The 19,907-nt window shown below is 34.5% G+C and overlaps 1 protein-coding gene across 2 annotated transcripts; it reads right to left on the bottom strand.

The window, feature by feature from the left end:
* Positions 1-2,995: 2,995 nt before the first annotated feature.
* On the bottom strand, positions 2,996-8,347 carry LOC148853927 (uncharacterized protein At4g28440-like). Of its 2 annotated transcripts, none has more exons than XM_088984329.1 (3): positions 8,071-8,347; positions 7,032-7,274; positions 2,996-3,711 (listed from the first exon to the last, which is right to left on the bottom strand). In XM_088984329.1, exons 2-3 carry the CDS (start codon positions 7,252-7,254, stop codon positions 3,521-3,523), a joined length of 414 nt encoding a protein of 137 aa, XP_088840455.1. In that variant the 5' UTR covers positions 7,255-7,274; positions 8,071-8,347; the 3' UTR covers positions 2,996-3,520. The 2 variants fall into 2 exon arrangements, with proteins under 2 accessions (XP_088840455.1, XP_088840454.1); XM_088984328.1 differs by having other exon boundaries at positions 7,976-8,346.
* Positions 8,348-19,907: the final 11,560 nt, after the last annotated feature.

Below are 19,907 nucleotides of genomic sequence, written 5' to 3'. Positions count from 1 at the left end.
TTTCAAATGGAAAAGCGTTCACCAACCCAAAAGGAGAGTGATTCTTTTCTTCCACCCTTTGGATGAAAAGTAGTTGGGCCCAAAAGCCCACTTGAGCCCAACATCAGGCCCAATAGTCTAGGGGTTATCTGTTGAGCTGTCCACCTCAGGAGTACAACTGTACAGTGGATCCTCCAACTCCATTATTGTCCCAAAAGATCAGGGATTTATACTACTTGTGATAAACATGGGAAAGAAAATGTAAGCAAGTTACTAAGCTTGCACGAGTCGGTATCTCTTATCCTTTCATCTCCATGCAGCACATGGTAGGTGGTTGATATGGACAACAGATGAAGCTCTCTCTCTCTCTCTTACATCTGGCTCTTGTCTTGGGCCTTTTGGCTTTGTCTGCAGTGCAAATGTGGACTATGACTACGACAAAGAATTAATCATTGAACACTTACTATTAGTTGACTCGCAAAGAGTTGCAACTCACAGCTCAAAAGAGATGAATAGTTAAACCTTTTTGTTTGCACACGTATGGGCGCACGTGTGGATGATGGGCAATTGGGCACCCCCCAAAAGTGTTTCTCTACTTATGTTTTTTTCCTTTGCTTTAAAAAGAAAGCTGATGTTGTAGATGCTTTATTCATTAATAAGATAATGTTGGTTATTTTGGAGAAAACATACCCCCACCACTACAATATGGATTCCACCAATGGAGTTTATGTGGCCAATTTTGAGGGGGGGGGGGGGTTGAACAAGTTAGTAGGTTTATTTTAAGAGTGGCGCTTTTGAAAAAATTGGATATTGCACCTCTCATTCAGTTGGAATCGAAATTGGAATTGAAATCTTTCAGAATCAGAATTAGAATGGTCTATTATCATTATCTTTTTGGTTCAGACAAAAATCAGAATGTGAATTAAAATTAGTTGGAACCAAATTTCATTAAAGATCAGGGAGGGAAATGTGGAAATGCCACTCGATGAGAAATAAGAATGGGATTCTGATTCTACCCAACCAAACTATTGAAATCGGAACCAAATACAACCTTAAAACTATGGCAGCATTTCAGACTCCAATCTTATACAAATATTGGTGCTGCATCAGCACCTTGTAAAATAATAGAAAGCTACTTTTCCAAGTTTTCAAAATGCCTCTTTTTAATTTGATTTTTCATTACCACTAGAAAATGTTTACTTCATTTATGGGTCGGATCGGGTTTACGGATTGGATCGACTTTTTGCCAGGTATAACCATAACGCAATGGGTTTCAACGTGCAGTTCATGCATGGGACTCCGGATTTGCTAGAAACCCTTGGTTGATGCGATGATACATCTGGTAACAGTACAGTCGGGATCGATTACTAGCCGCGTTCTGCTGCCCTGATATGCTGACAGCTATCCCAACTTCGTGTGTGATATCAATACTACGTTTAGCAATATTTATGCCAGATGCCAGATGTCTCTCTCCTTCTCTCCTATCTAGCGCTATTGAAGCCACACCGTCAAGGAAATTATTCTCAATTCCTACTATTAAGGATGCTTTCAGTTGATAAATCATATCTTCCATTGCTCTACCATTCTGATTTAGTTGTATCTTTTAAATTCTAGCTTTATTCGTATCTTGCAAATAAAGGCAATTCTGATCTAGAAATTTAATTAAATATGAAAGAGTTGGTTGATTCAAACAGTGTTAAATGGGGCGTCAAAAAAAAAGTGTTAAATGAGAAAAAAGACATCTTCTTTTGGGAGCTTCTGTTAATAAAATGGTTTTTCCTCATAAATATGAATAATAAGTTTTTGGCATTCAACTAGTGACCAAAATTATTACTAGAATGTTAAGAGCCAAATCAAAAACAGAAAGTCTCATTGGCATAATGGTTAAAGCTTGTTGGGGCTAAAGGTAAAGCCAATTGTGTTGGAGGATTCTAGACACAGCCTCTACCTCAACGTGATATCCAGAGAGTACAATATTTTCAGAAAAGAAAAGAAAAAAGGATTTGCTTACGAAGTTTTTCAACAATGATTCCATTTGGTTTAAGAGACGATGGGGTTTGTAGCATATTTAGAGTATCAACAAAAGTTGAAGGAGAGAGAGAGAGAGAGGGCAAAGGGAAATGATAGGGCAGCTGTGACTATATTAGATTAGTAGGAAGGGCAGAAGAATGTGATTAGTAATATCTCAAGCCACAATTAGGCTTGCTGCTTTGCCCTAGACGCACCGGCATTGACAAACACATACTATAATAATTAATAACAGAGTTAATGTTTTGCTAGCTCTGGATGAGAGTCGAGAGAGCAGTGCCCCATCGACCATCGATTGCTTCACAAGTTGGTGGCTAACTTCCTATTCTCAAAAAAGCCTTCACTGCGAATCCATGAAATGGATAGTCTATCTCATCTTGTTCTTTAAGATGTTCCTTATAACTGTGTGCAGTATTACACAAACGAGTTTGGGAACTCCTCCCAACAAAAGCTGCTGGCATGGCTATGGCCTAAAAGTTGGTGAATCAAGACACTAGAGCTTCAGGAAAAAAAACTTCATTATCTGTTCATTCATACATTCAAACATTTAATTCCACGGGACGGCAGAACAAGCGATTCAATACAACCCGTGACCAATGTGCCCAACAAGTGAATCCAGCCAAGACCGCCAACCTCCCTGAACACACCTTTTTTATAATTTTATTATTTGGGTAAGCCACCCACATTTTTCACTACTGCAATCCCATAAATTTCACACCAACAGACCAATTTCCCACCCTATTCCTTTTAATTCATGGGTCAATTGTGATCGGTGATTCTGAATCCAGACCCAATACAGAGCCGGCAATCATGCAATTCTATACAAAGGACCAGGCTAACTTTCTGGGCTCAGGTTACAACTTGTAACTCTACTTAACTGGGCCATTGTAAAGATTAATGTTGAAGCTGATCTTTGGTCTACACATCCAAGGCTCCAGCCATATTAGGATATATAGTAGCTTTGATCTCCATTTTTTCTACATTCGAATTTCAAAGCACGCTGCATCACATATATATAAATATAAAATATGAACTTGCACATATAGAATCATGTTTGAGTCACGAGTAGAGCAGAGACATCGAGAACCAAAGCATGCAAGAATCGTACATGAAACAAAAAAAAAAAAAAAAGGAAGGGCCATATTTGTCATATCATTTATAAATTGTCTCGTAGCCGAAGAGGAATTCCTGTCCTAAAATAAGAAACAACCATAAACAAGTTCTATGCAGCTGTTTTTATCACATCTGTCGGGTGCAATCACCATCTGCATCGAGGTCTTCCTTGGAAGGTCCACCGGCTGCCTCAGCTGCTGATTAGGTATGACCTGACTTCCTTAGTAGTAGCTTCAAGATTTTTTGTCCTAAAAAGAGAATTTTCATGGATAACTTGGACCCGGATGCCCAGGAAAACAACAGAAATACCACTTTTCCAACCAAAAAACCACAAAACCCACATCTTGTTTCACTCAACTTCCTCTTGGGGGTAGTGAGGAGCATATCACTTTCCATCGATTCACTCTTCGACAACATTCACCAGTTCATATTCCACCAGTGAAAGGTTGTTATCTTCCTTCACCGTGAAATTGGCAGGTTCAGTCACCTCAACACGACCCCATTTGTCCACAGCAAGCCTCATTGAACCCTTGAACATATCAATTTTTGCATTCCGCAGGATTACAGTAGTGTCAGGCTTCATCAAGTCCACTGGACATAAGACATTGTCTCATTGTGAATAATAATATAATTATATAAATTAGAACAGCAACAACAATAACAGTGGTAGCAGTAATGATGACGTTAATAATTACAATAACAAGAATATTGCAGTTGTAGTTGTAACAAGAATAAAAACAAGCACAACTATTAGAATTAACGGAGGACCTTGTATGAATCTGGCAACTGCCTCTTGGAAGCATCCACAAACAAGTAAAGTTTATGTGCAATGTTGTTTTTTTTTTTGGAATAAACAAGAAACATTCATCACTCAATGATATTTAAAACGTATGCAAAAAGTGACATAACCATGCATGCCTAGCATGTAATGAAGTCCCTATAAAAGCATACAACTACAAATAATGGAGTAAAATATTACAGAGCTAGTAATTATCAAAAAAAAAAAATTACAGAAGCTAGTTTACCAAAAAAATATATACAAAGAGCTAGGCATGGTACACCTACAAGAGGAAAAAAACTATCAGTGGATAGATGTACATTAACCTAAAAAGTTAGTAATAGACAAATATTAGTGATGAAGAAGCCCGATTCCCCACACAAATATACAATCATTAGCTCTAGACAGATGGATCCAAACACATGCCTCCTATTAGAACCGTAACCTAATATGCAATGGCCACAAAAATTACCTAGGTAAAAGACCTACTAAATAATGGAAAAGAAAAGGGAAAAGGTGTCCCCTCCTTAAAAGAACATCCCAATTTACACATAGCCAAAAGAGGAAAAAACATGATGAGATAACTCATTCTAATAGAGTTCTAAATTTCCATTCTTCAATTGGTACCCTACATGCATATTTTCCTTGGAAAAGTATAGCCATCTCTCTTAGAGTTTTAACCCAGGGATGAAGTATCCATGAGTTAATTCATTCTACGAGAAAAGAGGTTTCACATATTCAGAATTTCAATATGGCAAATATCTCAATCCTCAAGGTTTACCATACAGACGTTATGACATTATCCTTTAAAATGGCCCAGGTACCTTGTGACAAAAAAGGATAAGAGATTGCAGCAACAGCAAGTTAGAAGCAAAAATAGAGCAAAAAAAATACATCTTGAAAAACCCACTGGCATGAGTTACAAAAAGTATTAAGTACCTGGAAGCAGTGAAGCAAAAAAGTTCTGAAACATGCCAATGAATGATACTAAAGAAGATGCAAAGAGAATCAAAAACACACTAATGAACCATTATCACCATGTGCAGTCAATACCTAATCACAGTTGGGTGTTTGGTGTTTGTATGATCATGTCAGTATCACCATGCAACATGAAAATCCAAGGCAACTCCAGTCCAGGCTAAGCAATTAATCCCATGTTGAATACAGATTCAAAATATTAGATCTTCAGGTTTAGACTTAAATCATCCTCAACACCCCTGAGTTGCTCCTGGTTACAAACCTCAAACCATACAGAACTCATGCTTTTTTTTCACTACAGAACTCACGGTTGGGACAAACAAGAAAGTATGGAATCGCATACAGTCAGTATAATAGGCATTCGTTACATATAAATAGGTCACAAGACATGCTAAATGTTAAATATGTTGTGTTTGGTTAAAATTCTGATCCAAAGAATCAATATTTGAAGAATGAGTTTTGAGCCAAAAGTGATTCTTTTTTTAAGTTAACTTCTTAGCTACAAAGAATCAAGTCTTAGAGTGAGTTTTAAGCCCAAAAAAGGAATTGCTCCAGTGATTTCCATACATCCAAACTTAAAAATAGTTCTTAGAGTTACACAATTAATTCTATGTAAGCATGCCAAACACAGTATATGTTTCCAAACTGAATAATAATGAGATAAAATAGTTCATTCTGCAAATGGAGGCATTATTTTCCAAACTTATAAAGAAGTGGGGCAGATTTCCAGATCGGCACTTCATGCCACTCATGCTTTGGATTGGAGAAGGAGCTGAAACGCACACAACAACTTGACAACATTTTGTCTTCCCATTTTTTGGTTGTGGTAAAAACATCACAATGGGAGTGAAACACTTTTTTTTATGTTTAGCATCTCAACTATCTCTTTCTTTCTTTCTTTTTTTTAAGTTTCTAATATCTCTTTCTTTCTTTTTTTTAAGTTTCTAATATCTCTTTCTTTCTCTCAGTACCTAGGAAAACTTGAGAGCCCCTGAACTCTCAGACTCATCATCATCATCATCCAAGCCTTGTCCCAACTATATGGGGTTGGCTACACTAATCCTGTTTCATCATTCCATATCTAAGCAACAAAGACAATATTTTTCATTGAAAACTCATCACTAGCATCAAGATAAGCCAGCAAATGCCCAATAGTCATCCAGCCATGCCAACAACCTCATTTGATATGTTGATCTTGATACAATTAAGATAAAATGGCACAATAACTTTGGCACCAAGTTAAGAAGAGGAAAAAAATAAAAGAAAATTAGAAAATTTATTTCACTAGAATACATAGTATATCTTGCATACACTATTAAAGGTACATGACTTTATTGAAGCATTGAAGCTGTTGTGCATGGGGAAACTGATTTTCCTAATATCAAGTAAAACATTTTCCATTTATAGACTGAGAAGCCCCAAATTGAATATAACCAGAGGTACAAATGTCAACAATCCAGTGATTCTAACCAGCTCGTTCTGAAGAAAATGCAACACAGCATCAGTGTTGTGGACCTTGTATGGTTAATCAGTTCTGGATCAGCCCCAATCTGATCTAACATACTAATGAAGAAATTATTTAGAGATTGGTATAAAAAATTGGTGTTATTCTAAATATACAACTTATAGATTTAAATTCCTAGCGAAGACATTTTTTTCCAATGGTGGAATGCATAGCAGAGATGATTCTTAGTAGCCATCCCGCTACCAAATAGCAACTGCAAGAGAACCAACCCAACCAAATCAGATTTGATGCAATGTCAAATTGGGTCTGCATTCCATCCATTCAAGTGCATTGAGCACTAGACTGGTTCCAGATCTACCCTAATCCAACCCAAACCCAATTCATCTGTACCCATGATGACCTTTTCCTGGAAGAATGTAGATCAATTAGTGTTACAAATTACCAAAGTAAAATGTGACTCCTAAAGCAAAAGTGCAAGACAAATGTCTACATCTATATTTCCAATTTGGCATAAGAATGTAATATAGCAACAATTACAAACTAGAATTAGAAAAATAAATCTACAATGAGTATATATCTGATGCATGAAGTGTATGCTTATATGGGTTGCAAGACCAGCAAAGGAACTAAAATACGACAATTACGATTGGACCGTGAGGAGGGGTTCTAATCAGTTCTGGAAAACAATACCTTGGTCATTTCTGGCTGTAAATACAATCATTCCAGTCTCATCACCGACCAGGCACTCAGCAATCCTCATCTGGCGTACTTGAGGCCCATCAGGACGACCCTTCTGCAACACCATTTTTGAGCTCACCACCTTCACAGTAAGGGTGTGTCCACTAGTTCCTGGACGAAGCTGATCAACCTTGGTGAAAACCGGTTTTCTCATTCCGGGCTTTGCCTCAGCCATTTTTAACCAGCCTCAAAATTCTAGAAACATAATAAAATTAGAACCAGAGCACTTGCAACATCAAGGGGGAAATGAAAACAGATTTCGGAATCAAAAATTTAAAAATGTAAAACATAACGAAATTTGAATAGTTAGACGTGATAATTTGGATTTGTAAAATATAAATTTCCGGATCAAAAAAGAAATAATAAAAACGTGTAAAGCAATCCGTGATTCGACGATATGTCCTCGACGAGATCCATTCTAAAGAGCATTATCAATTTACCTTTTCTTTCTTTCTTTTTTTTTTTTTTTGGGGGGAGGGGGGAGGGGTGGGGGGGCACAAACTTCACTCCCGTTGATCTTTTGCTGATCAATCAAGTTCTCAATGTGATGAAAAGTAAGGAATTGGTGCGAACCAGTTAAAACCACAATGTGCAAAATAAACCCTAGACACCAAATCAAAACCCTAATTCCGCTTAGGAAAAAAAAGCAACAAATTTCACATTAAATTGGTCGAAAGATCCCAAACCAAATAAAAGGAAAAAGACAGGAATCAGTGAGGAGTATCAGTATCTGATCTGTAGCTTATTGTTGCAAAATGTGAGAATATCAAAACCCTAATTTTCAGATCAAAAAGGAGGGAGTGATTGGAACATAGTTCTCTTATTTAAAAGAAAAACTGATAAATAAAACAAAGAAAAAAAAAAAGTGAAGAGCTAAAGTTTGGAATCCCCTTAACTGCAGTGGCAACAAAATGCAGGCGAACGAGCGAACGATTGAGAGGGATCTAGCTTGGATTGTGCTGTTGATTGGGAAGCCCACCATTGAACTTACCTTTAGAATGAAGGTTAATGCAGTTCTGGCCGTCGATTCACGACCACTGGCGAACTAATCTCCATCGTACATGTGGACATTGTTGCAGACTAGTCCATAAAGTGTTCTTTGCCGCTTTCCGAGCTTGGTGTGGTCACTGGTCAGTGATGATCAATAGACTAAATGCCCTTGGGCCTTACCTCTCCTGACTCCTGAGTCTACGCTATACCCGCACCCGATAAATTTCACAAAAGGTGTTTGGTTCCGTTTACTTTTATTGAATAAACGTTTTGTATTTGTGTGGCTATAAAACTGAGAAAAGCTATTAATGTGGGCGTTTTATGACACATAGGTGTCATTAGGTACCGAATCAGCAAAGTGCCAATAAACATCTACTTATTTCAATAAGCTCCAAAATAAAGCTTCATAAAACGGGAGAGGCGCACAAAAATTGATGTTTTCTTTTGCAAACATCGATATGTACGGAAACAATTAATGAGGCTTTTGCTGATGAAGCGCATATGTGGCACCATCTACTCATTATCTATTTGGAATGGTTGTTGTTTCTCCAAAAAACGGTGTCACATCAACACCATGTAGAAAAAAACAGTGCTCCAAGAAACAACCTTCAGTGTTGCAGCATCGATGCCAAACATATACTCAATAAACGTAAATGGACCCAAACACATAGATACTTTTAAAAAGTGTATTGTGTATGTAGAGAAAGTGGGAAATGTGGAGGAAAGTTCTGGAAAATAAACCCTTAATATTTTAATATACTATAGAATAATCAAATGCTATTTTTTATTAATTTGTTGGACACCCATTATTTTAAATTTAGGTAAATATTGTACTCTCTTGGTCAAGTCTCCAAAGGTTCAGAGAGATGATGGGGAAGATAAGAGAGAAGGGAGAGAGAAGGGAGAGATCTCCCTGAGAAACCTTTGGGTTTAGAGCTATGTGGTCGTCCTCTTGAGGGGAATTTGTCATCTCTTTTATAGATATAAACCCAAGGCTATAAGGAGAATGATATAAAATGAGACATTTCATACTAAGAAAATTGATCTTTATTTTTATGTCAAGCACCATTAGGGTTTCGTCACGTGTCTAATGAGATATTTAAAGGACAATGTTTCATTTCTCCTAAGGATTATCACGTGGCATATGTAGGCTACATTCCCTTACGGTTCCTCTATGGACACATGTCGATGATAAGATCTTGATCCGACTAACGTGTTCGAGTGTTTCATTAGTTATCCTCGAAATGTCTTGTCATAACTCACTATGACTGTAATGAATGTTTATCTCCCGTAGGTGGGTGTCATCGGCCTCGGGTTTGTCCACCATTTCATTACAGTCATGGACCATCATTTTGTGTCCATCGCAAGGTGTTAATTGTGTATCCATCACAAGCCTTGGGTGATATTTACAGGTACCAATAGGTGTTTTATAGTCATTGCAGGTTCCAGGAGGTGTTTTATGCTCATTGTGGGTCTTGGATGGCCCTTTGTTCTTATCGTAGATCTCGGGAGGCATTTTATACCCATTGCACGTCCCGAGTGGCTTTGTGTGCTTACCGCAAGTGTATGAGTTTTTTATCATTTTAATAGTGTTTTTGTACCATTGCAGGGGTATCCCAATCAAGATTCCTCCATATGGTTTTCCTTATGCATCTTCATCATAATCCTGGTGATAATAAACTGAATTTACTTACAATATCAAATTTTATTTGTAAACAATAACTTGTTTTATGGAACTTACATCATTTGAAATTAGTTTTTTTAATATAGAGACAACTACTACAATGAATCAAATTTGGGTCTACCTATCATCTGTTTGCAACTCCATCCCAAATGATAAATTCTTTTTCATATTTCCATCAATACCCGAATGGGATTAGGGATTCAAATTATATCAAATTAAATCACCCAATGTGTGCCCATATCAAATTAAATTGCCTAAATGTACTATGCCTAAATCATTTATGTGTTATAAGTCATTAAATAAAGAAATGTACGAACAAGCCCAATGCAGATTTTTTATTTTCATTTCACAGTTACAAACATTCAAAATGTCAACAACCCACAACCTATGCACCAATACCTGCCTATGAATTGGCATTAATCCCGAACTGGCACCTACCCCAACAGTACTTTGGGCCTACAAATAATGGCCTTGGGCTGAACCGTCATTCTCCCTAAAAAATGTATGAGGTCTTACATGGAGCAATAAAATCATAATAGATAATAAAATTAATGGGAAAAATAATACCATCCAAGTAAAAGGAATTGAAATGTGTTACACTTTGTTTAAACTGAACTTGTTGTGCACCTGTTGACCGTATTTTTTTGTAACCGCCCATAGGCATCATATGTCATTCAATCAAGAAATTGATACAAAAAATGATGAAAAGCCCAATAAAAAAAATCCAGAAACAACTTCTCAAGATAACAAAATATATAACTGGATGAAGGAGAACATAAAGAACTTTTGCAATCAAATAAATGTGAATAAATGTCACCAACAGAAGTAGAAAAGCACATCTCCAATCAACCACATACGACGAGTGAATCTGCCAATAGAATTCCAAATGACTACCACCGATGGAGAAACTATGAATGAAACTCACCTTGAATAGCATCTGTTGGAGAACCGCGAACAGATTCAAATCATGAACAGAGAACAAAACCTTGAGAAAAAACTTAAGAAAATGCCTCGAGAAAAACTCGAGAGGAAGGCTCTTTCAAAACAAAAAGAGAGAGGGAAAGAGGGGGAGAAACTAGAAGGGGGAAGGGGAAGGAGAGCCCAGATGGTCAGCTCCCTTCGCACCTATTGACTGTAAATCTCAACATCTAATTACCTATATATTCGGGAGTTCACATCTGTGCCCCATAATGTCCATCATCGGGAGATGTACCTAATACAAGGTCAGGATGTATTGTGGAGCATTGTGGGGCGCCCCATCAATGTCTATCAATGCCAATGAATTGGCATGTGGCATGCTAGAAACTATAAATGTGTATAGCCAATTTTGTGAATGGTTCTCATGAAAATTGAAAAGTTAATCAAACCTTATATGCCTTTGTATTTGTTTTGCCTCCAATCTCAAAACAAAAATGTAGGGTGGTGTGTGTTGCGTTACTACAACAAAAACAAAAACTCTAAGGCCTTTATAGAATTGGAAACGCATAGGGTACGATGCACAATCTTGAAACAATTGACAATTCATAATCAATACGGAGGAGCCCGACTGACCTACAAATTTTTGTAATGGGGGTTTTAATAATAAATTATACTTGGATTATTGAATACTTAGGAGGTGTTTGGTACAATGGTATTGTGTTGTTGCTGCTGCATTCAATACAAATTTACGGTGTGAGAGGTTTTTTTACATGAAATGTTTTAAATGAGTTGATCAAAACAAACTACTAATTTTTTCATTTAAAATGTCAAATTCAGCATTTCACACAAGTTTGTAATGATTTACCGAAAATACAACATCAATGCAACTACATTATACCAAACACAACCCACCTATGGGTGAAAGCGATTTGAAGCAAGTAACTAAAAAAACCGAACTTCCTTGAAGCGATGCCAAATAGGAACATGTCCTTAAATTGGAAATGAATTCTAAATAATGGGACATTTCTAAAATGAATAAATTGGAGTATTGAGAATTGAGAGAAACCCTTGTTTTGGATTGACAAATGATAACTTTCAACACAAGGGATGTAGTTCGCACTGATCTTAATAGCAAGGTCAGTGATTACTTAAATCCTCAATCAAACTATTTGGGCCTAACAAAGTTAATGACCAAAATAACCCCACAATTTAAAAAAAAAAATAGAAGGGATTTATTTGCTTGAGTCCAATATGAAAGATCGTATGTGATGGGGCCCTAGCACAAATGGGAATTTCACAATTAACTCTGCCACCTATCCATACTTACAACCTGAGAGTGATAGTGAGTGGGTCATCATGGCAAAAAACTTCATTCAAACCCTCAAGGTGCAATCGAGGGTCAAGCTCTTTTTGTGGTTCCTTGTCATGTAGAAGATCCTTACAAAAACTAGTTGGTTAATCTTGGGATGAACTTAGATACCCTTTGCCTAATGTGTAATTTAGGGATGAATCTTTAATGCATATTTTGTGTGAATATGGTGTATCGACACAACTTTGGCCTTGAGTAAGTCATCTCCAAATTAATTCTTCTCCTCACTTCAAAAGTTTTGCCCCCCCCCCCCCATTATTACTCTCCAGACTAAACTTTGAATTAAGTTACATATGCTTCCTTGTATAGCACATTCACAACCCATAAAAATAAAAAATTTCAACATTACCTACCATAAGTAAATCAGAACTTGCACCCATCAGAAATTTCCTATTTTTTAATAACAAAACACTTATATTAAGAAAAAGGAGGAACAAACAAGGTTCAAAAAGAGTTCGGCTTCAATCTAGGCATGTTGCGTCTAGGCAACCTTTGCGCATTCGGAGGACGTATCATGTGTTCTGAATCATGTGAAGGGCTGAAGCGTGCGAGAAGTCTTCAGCCTTCAGCTCCTCTCCTCTCTTTTCGCAAATGAATCTCACGCTCTCTCTCCCCATCCGCCCGGTTGATTGCACAACCATCACCGACGGCGGGATCAACCTCAGGTATTGTATCTTTTGCATCTATTCTTCTTCATTCACAAGTAGTGAAGAGTTCACCGACTACAATTTTTAACCGCACGCACTGCTCGTTGACTGAAATCTTCAGCTCTCTCTAGTCTCTACACTTGTAATCTACCTGCACAGGCTAGCATAAAATTTTCCATTTCAGACAAAAGATAAACCGAACCAGCGTTAATTGTTTCCCACCCACTGAGGTTGTAACTCAGAGAGAGAGAGAGAGAGAGAAAGTATAAAACAAAAATATATAAATAAATGAAGCTTTTAATGTCTACCGTTTCAGTTTGAACTTTTTTTGGATCGTGTTTTACCTATATTTCTCTTTGTCCAATCTCTTTTTTGTTCGACCAATCTCACCTAAATTCTCTCCATTAAGATAATAGAATGGGAAGTTCCATCTGGGTTTTCTTTAAGAGCACATTTCTTCCCCTGAGCCAGGGACTCTTGTGATTCCGTCCATTTTCCAACGAAATCGGCAGAGCCATTCGTGGGTATTCTTTGCCTTAATAATTCAATTTGTTTAAGATGGGTAATCAATTTATGTGCATGCCGAAGAAGGAAACGAAATATATTGGGTCGACGAGCAAGAGGAGAGGGGGGTCGTAGAGGAAAATGGCGGCAAAGTAGGAGTTCTTGCACCGGAAGGCATTGTCGATGGCACCAGCTATCACAGAGGTCCGATGGATCGATGTCATGGCGTATTGGGTCGATGAGCTCTCGGAGGCAGACTTTTTCTGATCCCTTCTCCAATGGAAAACAGGTCTGATAGCAACCATATTCCTCCATATAGTCTTTGATTGGCTTTGGTTTCATTACCTTCTGTAATATGTTTTATTTGACACTTTAAGACTTGTTATGGGATTCCAGAGGATAACGGTTTCTAATTGCCGACACGTGGTGTGTCATCCGAATGCGTGAACGTTGCCCATACGCAGCATGCCTGGACTGAAGCTGAACTCATTCCAAAAGGGGAATAGATAACTGCTCCTTTACCCTAACAAAAGATATAACTTTAGAGGCCAAAATACAAGCGAATAGTTTAAATTTCTATGAACATGGCAAAAAGAAACATCACCAAACTGAGATAACAACTGCTTGCTATCCATTATTGCCCCTGGGTTTGGTAGTATGATGTTAAAGTAAGTCACATAATAGAAAATGCAATAAGATATCTTTACATAAAAGAAGAGTTAGAATATGGTTAATCCACAAATAAAGCAAAAATACTTTTAATTAATATTCACATTTAAGTTAAAGTTATTTTTTATAAATGATTCATTAATGCTTTAATTTACATTAAACAATAATGTATTTATGCTTTACAACAAATATAAAATATAATATTTATAACTTTCTTTTTTGAGAATTTGATGTATTTATCAACAAAATTGTATGAAACATATGTGTCTTGTTGTATTAAATTGTAATGTATTTATTCATATGTACCATTAAATTTACACTTCTCATGTATTTATAACTACTTTTGGTTATTTCAATATTAAATTTAGTGTTTATAATGTACTAATGTATGGGCATGTGATATGCACATGTGCAATTAAATGCTTAAAATATAAGTTAACATTATATAATCAAATCTAAAATGTATAACTTGCACCAAAACCAAGACAAGTATATGGTCTATATATGATAAGATTGTTGGGATTTATAACAATTTCTCTAAGGTTGTGCTCAGAAGCAGTGTAAAATGGACAAATGTAAAAGTACATCAATGTGGTTTTACATCGAACATTAAAAAAGTTGCCGTTGAACTTCGAAAAGCATGGAGAAATGCATTGATTTTTTACATCAATTTTATCAGTGTAGTATTTACATTAATAATCTATGTAAAATTTTACTTTTGATGATGTTTTACATCGATTTACAAAGTAAAACTCCACTCCATCCAAACGCCAGCAAATTTAAACCAGAGTGGAGTTTTAAATCGAGTTTGATTTACACTCCATCCAAAAGCTGATAAAACCAAATTGGCATAAACTTTTACATTGAAGACATTTTACATCTCTTCCAAATGCAGCCTAAGGGGAATTTTCAAATTTTCCCATGTCACAAATTTTCATCTCTTTATAAGTTGAGAATAATAACATGTGAGGGAGTTTGACATAATACAAGGGGATAAATACTATACCAAAGGTGGAGATTTTGAAATATAAGTTAAAAAAACAAATAAAATTTTGTAAGGTAGAACAAAGTAAAAGTTTCTATTTCCCTAATTTATATTATGTTATTATAAAAAGTACGAATGAGGGTGTGGAATTTTTTTAACTAAAATGCCCACATTTGTTATTTAGTCAATCTCTAATTATGAAGGTTGAAAATGTAATTTCAATTAATGCTTTTCACCTCATTTAATCCCCTCTCATTAACTATTGTATTTAAGGTATTAACACACATTATCTCTTATTAAATCCCATATTTAAATTAAATTTTCACTAGTAAATGCTACTAATTAGATATATGTCCAATACTTTCAATAATATAAACCCATATATTTTAAAACTCACTCAAAAACAATATCATTATTTATTAAAGTGATGACTAAGCAATTCAACTTTCCAAATTAAATTGGCTAACTCATGAAGTCATAGTTAGATAATAAAATTTTTAAATAAAAATAATATATAAAATTAAAAAATATATAGAAAAAATAGACACATTAATGATATTTTTATTAATCAAATAAAAAGCAAGTGTAATAAACAATAAATATTTTGATTGATGATGAAAATAAAATATATAATCTAGAACTAACCAAAAATGAAATCATTTTCATATTTAGCGGAGTCAATAGTTCACCTTTTGGGTTAAATCTATCAACCTTTAATGTCATGATTAAATAATAAGAATTAATAAAATAAAAAGTACATAAATTTTACAAAAAAAACATTTGGACACATGTATAATATCATATATTTAACATATCAAACAAAAAAAATGTGTAAATAATAGTATTATTTTTATGCACGTAGAAATAAAAGAAAAATATAGAAAAAATTAAACACATCTATAACTTCAAATTTAAACTATTATTAAAAATATGAAAAAAAATTGTGAAACTTTCTTTTAACTAAAATACCCATTTTTTAATTTAATCCATATTTAATTGTGGGGTTTAAAATGTAGTTTGAATTACAATTTTCACCTCATTCAATTCCCTCTCTTTAAATCTTACATTTCTTTTGATAAATAAACAAATATATATATATATATATATATATATATACACTAAGAAGATAAAACATCACAAAAATAAGAGTCTAGCCAAATAAGTAGGCCTATCATTGATACCCAAAACTCTGTAGCCCATTATGAGGTACTTACACAATTAGATTCAAATTTTGCAATATGCATCTGATTAATAATGAAAAACAAAAGTATAAAAAATAAAAAATTACATAAATTTCATTAAAAAATGGATACATTATGCCTATCATTATCATCATCTATAATTATCACATGTAAAGCCGACGAGCACGGCCCGACCTGCAAGCCCACAGCGGGCCATGCTCAGCCTATCCAAAGAACTAGCCATTAGAGACCCCCCCGCTAGTTTCAACTTTTTTTTTTTGGGGGGGGGGGGGGTGGGGGCTCCAATAATTATAAACAACTATATAGGGGGGTATTTATGTATCTCGGTTTCGGGGGAGATAAAATGACAATAATGCTCCCAAAAAACTATATAACAACTACTTTAGAGGGGTATTTAAGTAAAGTGATAAATGACTTTATACTAACCAAAATAACCCTCCCAACAACAAAAAAACAAATATTTTATGATATTTTTTGGAATTAAATTGTTTTCAATTCCTATAAATAGCTATATTCTCCACCATTCTCATCACACAAATTCTGATATTCTCTTAGTCTCTTAGTCTCATACATAATACTCTCATACTGTCTATACTCTCCAATTCTCAACTTGATTAAAGTTTCAACAAAAAGACGATTTCTTCGGGTATCGCAAATTAGCAATTTGGGAGCTTGGAGGCTTCAATTGTTGAAATTCCAAACTGACAATACAGGTAAGTGCAATTAAATTGATTTTTATTGTTTTTAATTATTAGAAAAATGGTAGGCTCCTCTCGCTCTCAATGCCAATTCCCCAATGTAATCAATGTTGACAATGTCTTTTGGTCACAATATGATAGTGTTAGTGCTGATATGGATGATTCTGCTAATATTATTGACGTTCCCACCCCTAGTATTGCTAATAGAGGTAGGGGAAAGAAAAAAGATAATACTATGATGATTAACCCAGTTTGGATAATATTTAAAATAGAGGAGATTTAGGGGAAGGGAAAGAGAGTCATTTGTCAAAATGTATGAGTGGTTATAGCTATAGTAGTATACTGGCCACTTGGGTAGACATTTTAAACACCGTATGATGAAAGAAGAAGAGGGGAAAGAAACATCACAAGCACAAATAGGAATTGAGATTTTTGGTACTTTTAAATATTTACAATAAAAAAATGAGGCAAGAATTAGCAAAATATATTGTGCATACTGAACATCAATTTTTATTAGCAGAAGATAATAAAATTGAAAATTTTGTACATAAATCTATAAATTCACAATTTAAAAAAGTTTATTGAAATACTATTAGAACATATGCTTTAAAATTTTTGTATTCATATAAACAAATTTTAATTTATATTTTATCAAATCTTAATTATAGAATTGCAATTACTTCTAATATTTTGACATCTAGATTTAGCATAAGTTATATTTGTATTACTGGTCATTGATGAAAAATGGGTTTTACATAAACGAATTTTAAGTTTTACTATGCTTGAATTGCCACATACTAGCCTAATTATTGCTGCAAGTATTTTAAATGCTTTACATATTTATGGAATTGAAAATAAACATTTTTCTATTAGTTTTGATAATGATAATAACAACGATTCAACAATAAATATTTTAAAATCTTAATTAAAACCATTTTTAGATGGTAAATTATTTCATATTAGACGTGCATGTCATATTTTAAATTTATGTATTCAAGATGCTTTAAAAATTATTTATCATCATATTTATAAAATTAAAATTTGTATAATATATATTGAAAAATTTTGGAGCAAGAAACAATAATTTAAATATTTATGTAAAAATTATGGTTTAAAATATAAACATTTTGTATTAGATGTTCAACATAGATGGAATTCTACCTATTTTTATGCTACAAAGTTGTATTGTATACAAATAAATTCTTACTGATTTTTATAATGCAAAAATTCCATACAATCGTATATTTGATGAAGATTGGAAAATGACAATTTGTATAAAAGATTTTTCATAATTTTGTATGATGCAAAAAATGAAATTTTTTGTGTTTATTACTCAACTAGTTATCTTTTAGTTAATCAATTATTTATAATTAGTGAATGGTTTGCAAAATATAGGAAAAACCCACAATTTCAAAGTATTGTTGAAATAATGGAAAATAAATTTAAAAAATATTGAGAGAAAATTTCTCAAATTTATTGCTTAGTTGTGATATTAGATCATAGGATTACGAGAGATGGTTTGGAAATTTTACTTGAATCATATTGTGAAAAATATGAATATTGAAGTTGGAAATAAAATATAAGAGATTAATAATTTATTATTTGAAATGCATAGCTTATATGAATTAAGTGGGTGGGCATAAGAAATCTTGTACATGTGCAAGTTCCACTTCTAAAACAACTTTGTTCATTTTCAATAATGGAGACAAAATCCGGTATTTACTATATAAGAGACAAAAGTCTACTACTAGTTCATCAGCAAGTTCATTTATTTAACTTAATTTTTATTTACAAGCAAGTGTTTATACTTTAATTGTTTATTGCGACAACGAGGGATGAGATAATTTTGATATTTTATCTTAGTAGAATGAATATGAAAAAACTATTCAATTCTTGTCTTAGTGTAGGTATAGGGTGTTGAACTGCAAGAGAAGCTATATGAATGATGAAAGTTTGGTGATATGCGTCTGCCTTAAATATTGGCTGGATGCTGAAGATAGATTACAATACAAAGAAGGCATTGCATTGCATTTGATGTTTCACCTGAAGTAGATGGTAGCAAACAAGGAGATGATTAGATGATGATGCAAGTAGAGGTGGAACTTGAAGAAAAATGATGAAGTCAACGTTTTTTATTCTCTTGTGTACTCAATATTTCATTATTTCAATTATTGTAATTTTGTTTCAAAATTTTAAATTATTGTAGTTTTCTAATTTTATTTATATTAGTTCTTATTTTCTCAACAACGTAATTTTTTATTTTTATTTTATAATTGTATTATATATTTTTTATATTTCATTCATCCATTGTCCATTGACCATTGTATTGTTCAAATTCAAGAAATAAAATTCATGTATTTTTCCAATTTATTGTCCATTTTGTATTTTGTTAAGTATTTAAGTTTTTTTTTTTTTAATTTCTTTGTTAGTTTTTTTATTTTTCGAATTTGTTCCCAAAGCTAAAAGTAATTATTAAATTAAGTAAAGTGAAGCATTTTAGCAAAAAAATCAAGATGTAAAAAAAAAAAAACAGTTTGGCCCGGATCGGCCTAAGCCCAAGGCCCAACCTGTAGCCCAGCATGATATGGGCCAGGCCTACTACACGGCTTGCAGCCCACCCAGCATTGGCCCATTGCCCAACCGGCCCAATACGGTCCTGCACGGGCTCATGCCATGAACCGTGTTGGATTGATCCCTCAAAGTATCCCAATGAAGAAAAACATGGCCCGATCTGACCCGATACATACTAATAAAAATTTGGATGGAATGCATAATCACCACTGCAGCTGTACAGTGAAACTATTTTGCAGTAAAGTTTTCAGGCAGATCCAGACCGTCTATTAGTTCAAGCATAAATCTGATCGTAGAGTTTAGTCCGGATTTTGGACCACCGTTGGATGACCCGGCTACCGACCTTCGAAACTGAGTGTATCCGGATCCGTCACGTTACTCGTTGGATTTCCATATTTGCAGTGTGTACAGAGTTTTTACGAGTCGATATTTGCTCCCAACAGTCCGCTTCTCAAATCTCAAACCAAGCTCAGGATCACAGTACACTACATTGGAGTACATCCCCATCGACAGCATCTCCCATGAATAATTGTGAGGTTAGTGTGAGGAGCGTCATTGTAACGTGCAAATTCGGACTCGCCGAGATGAAAC

The sequence above is a fragment of the Nelumbo lutea genome, chromosome 4 (genome assembly GCF_056320005.1).
Source record: "Nelumbo lutea isolate HS-2025 chromosome 4, American lotus-T2T, whole genome shotgun sequence".
NCBI classification, from domain to species: domain Eukaryota; kingdom Viridiplantae; phylum Streptophyta; class Magnoliopsida; order Proteales; family Nelumbonaceae; genus Nelumbo; species Nelumbo lutea.
Note: the sequence above shows the minus strand (reverse complement) of the source record. Positions and strands in the feature narration are given on the sequence as shown.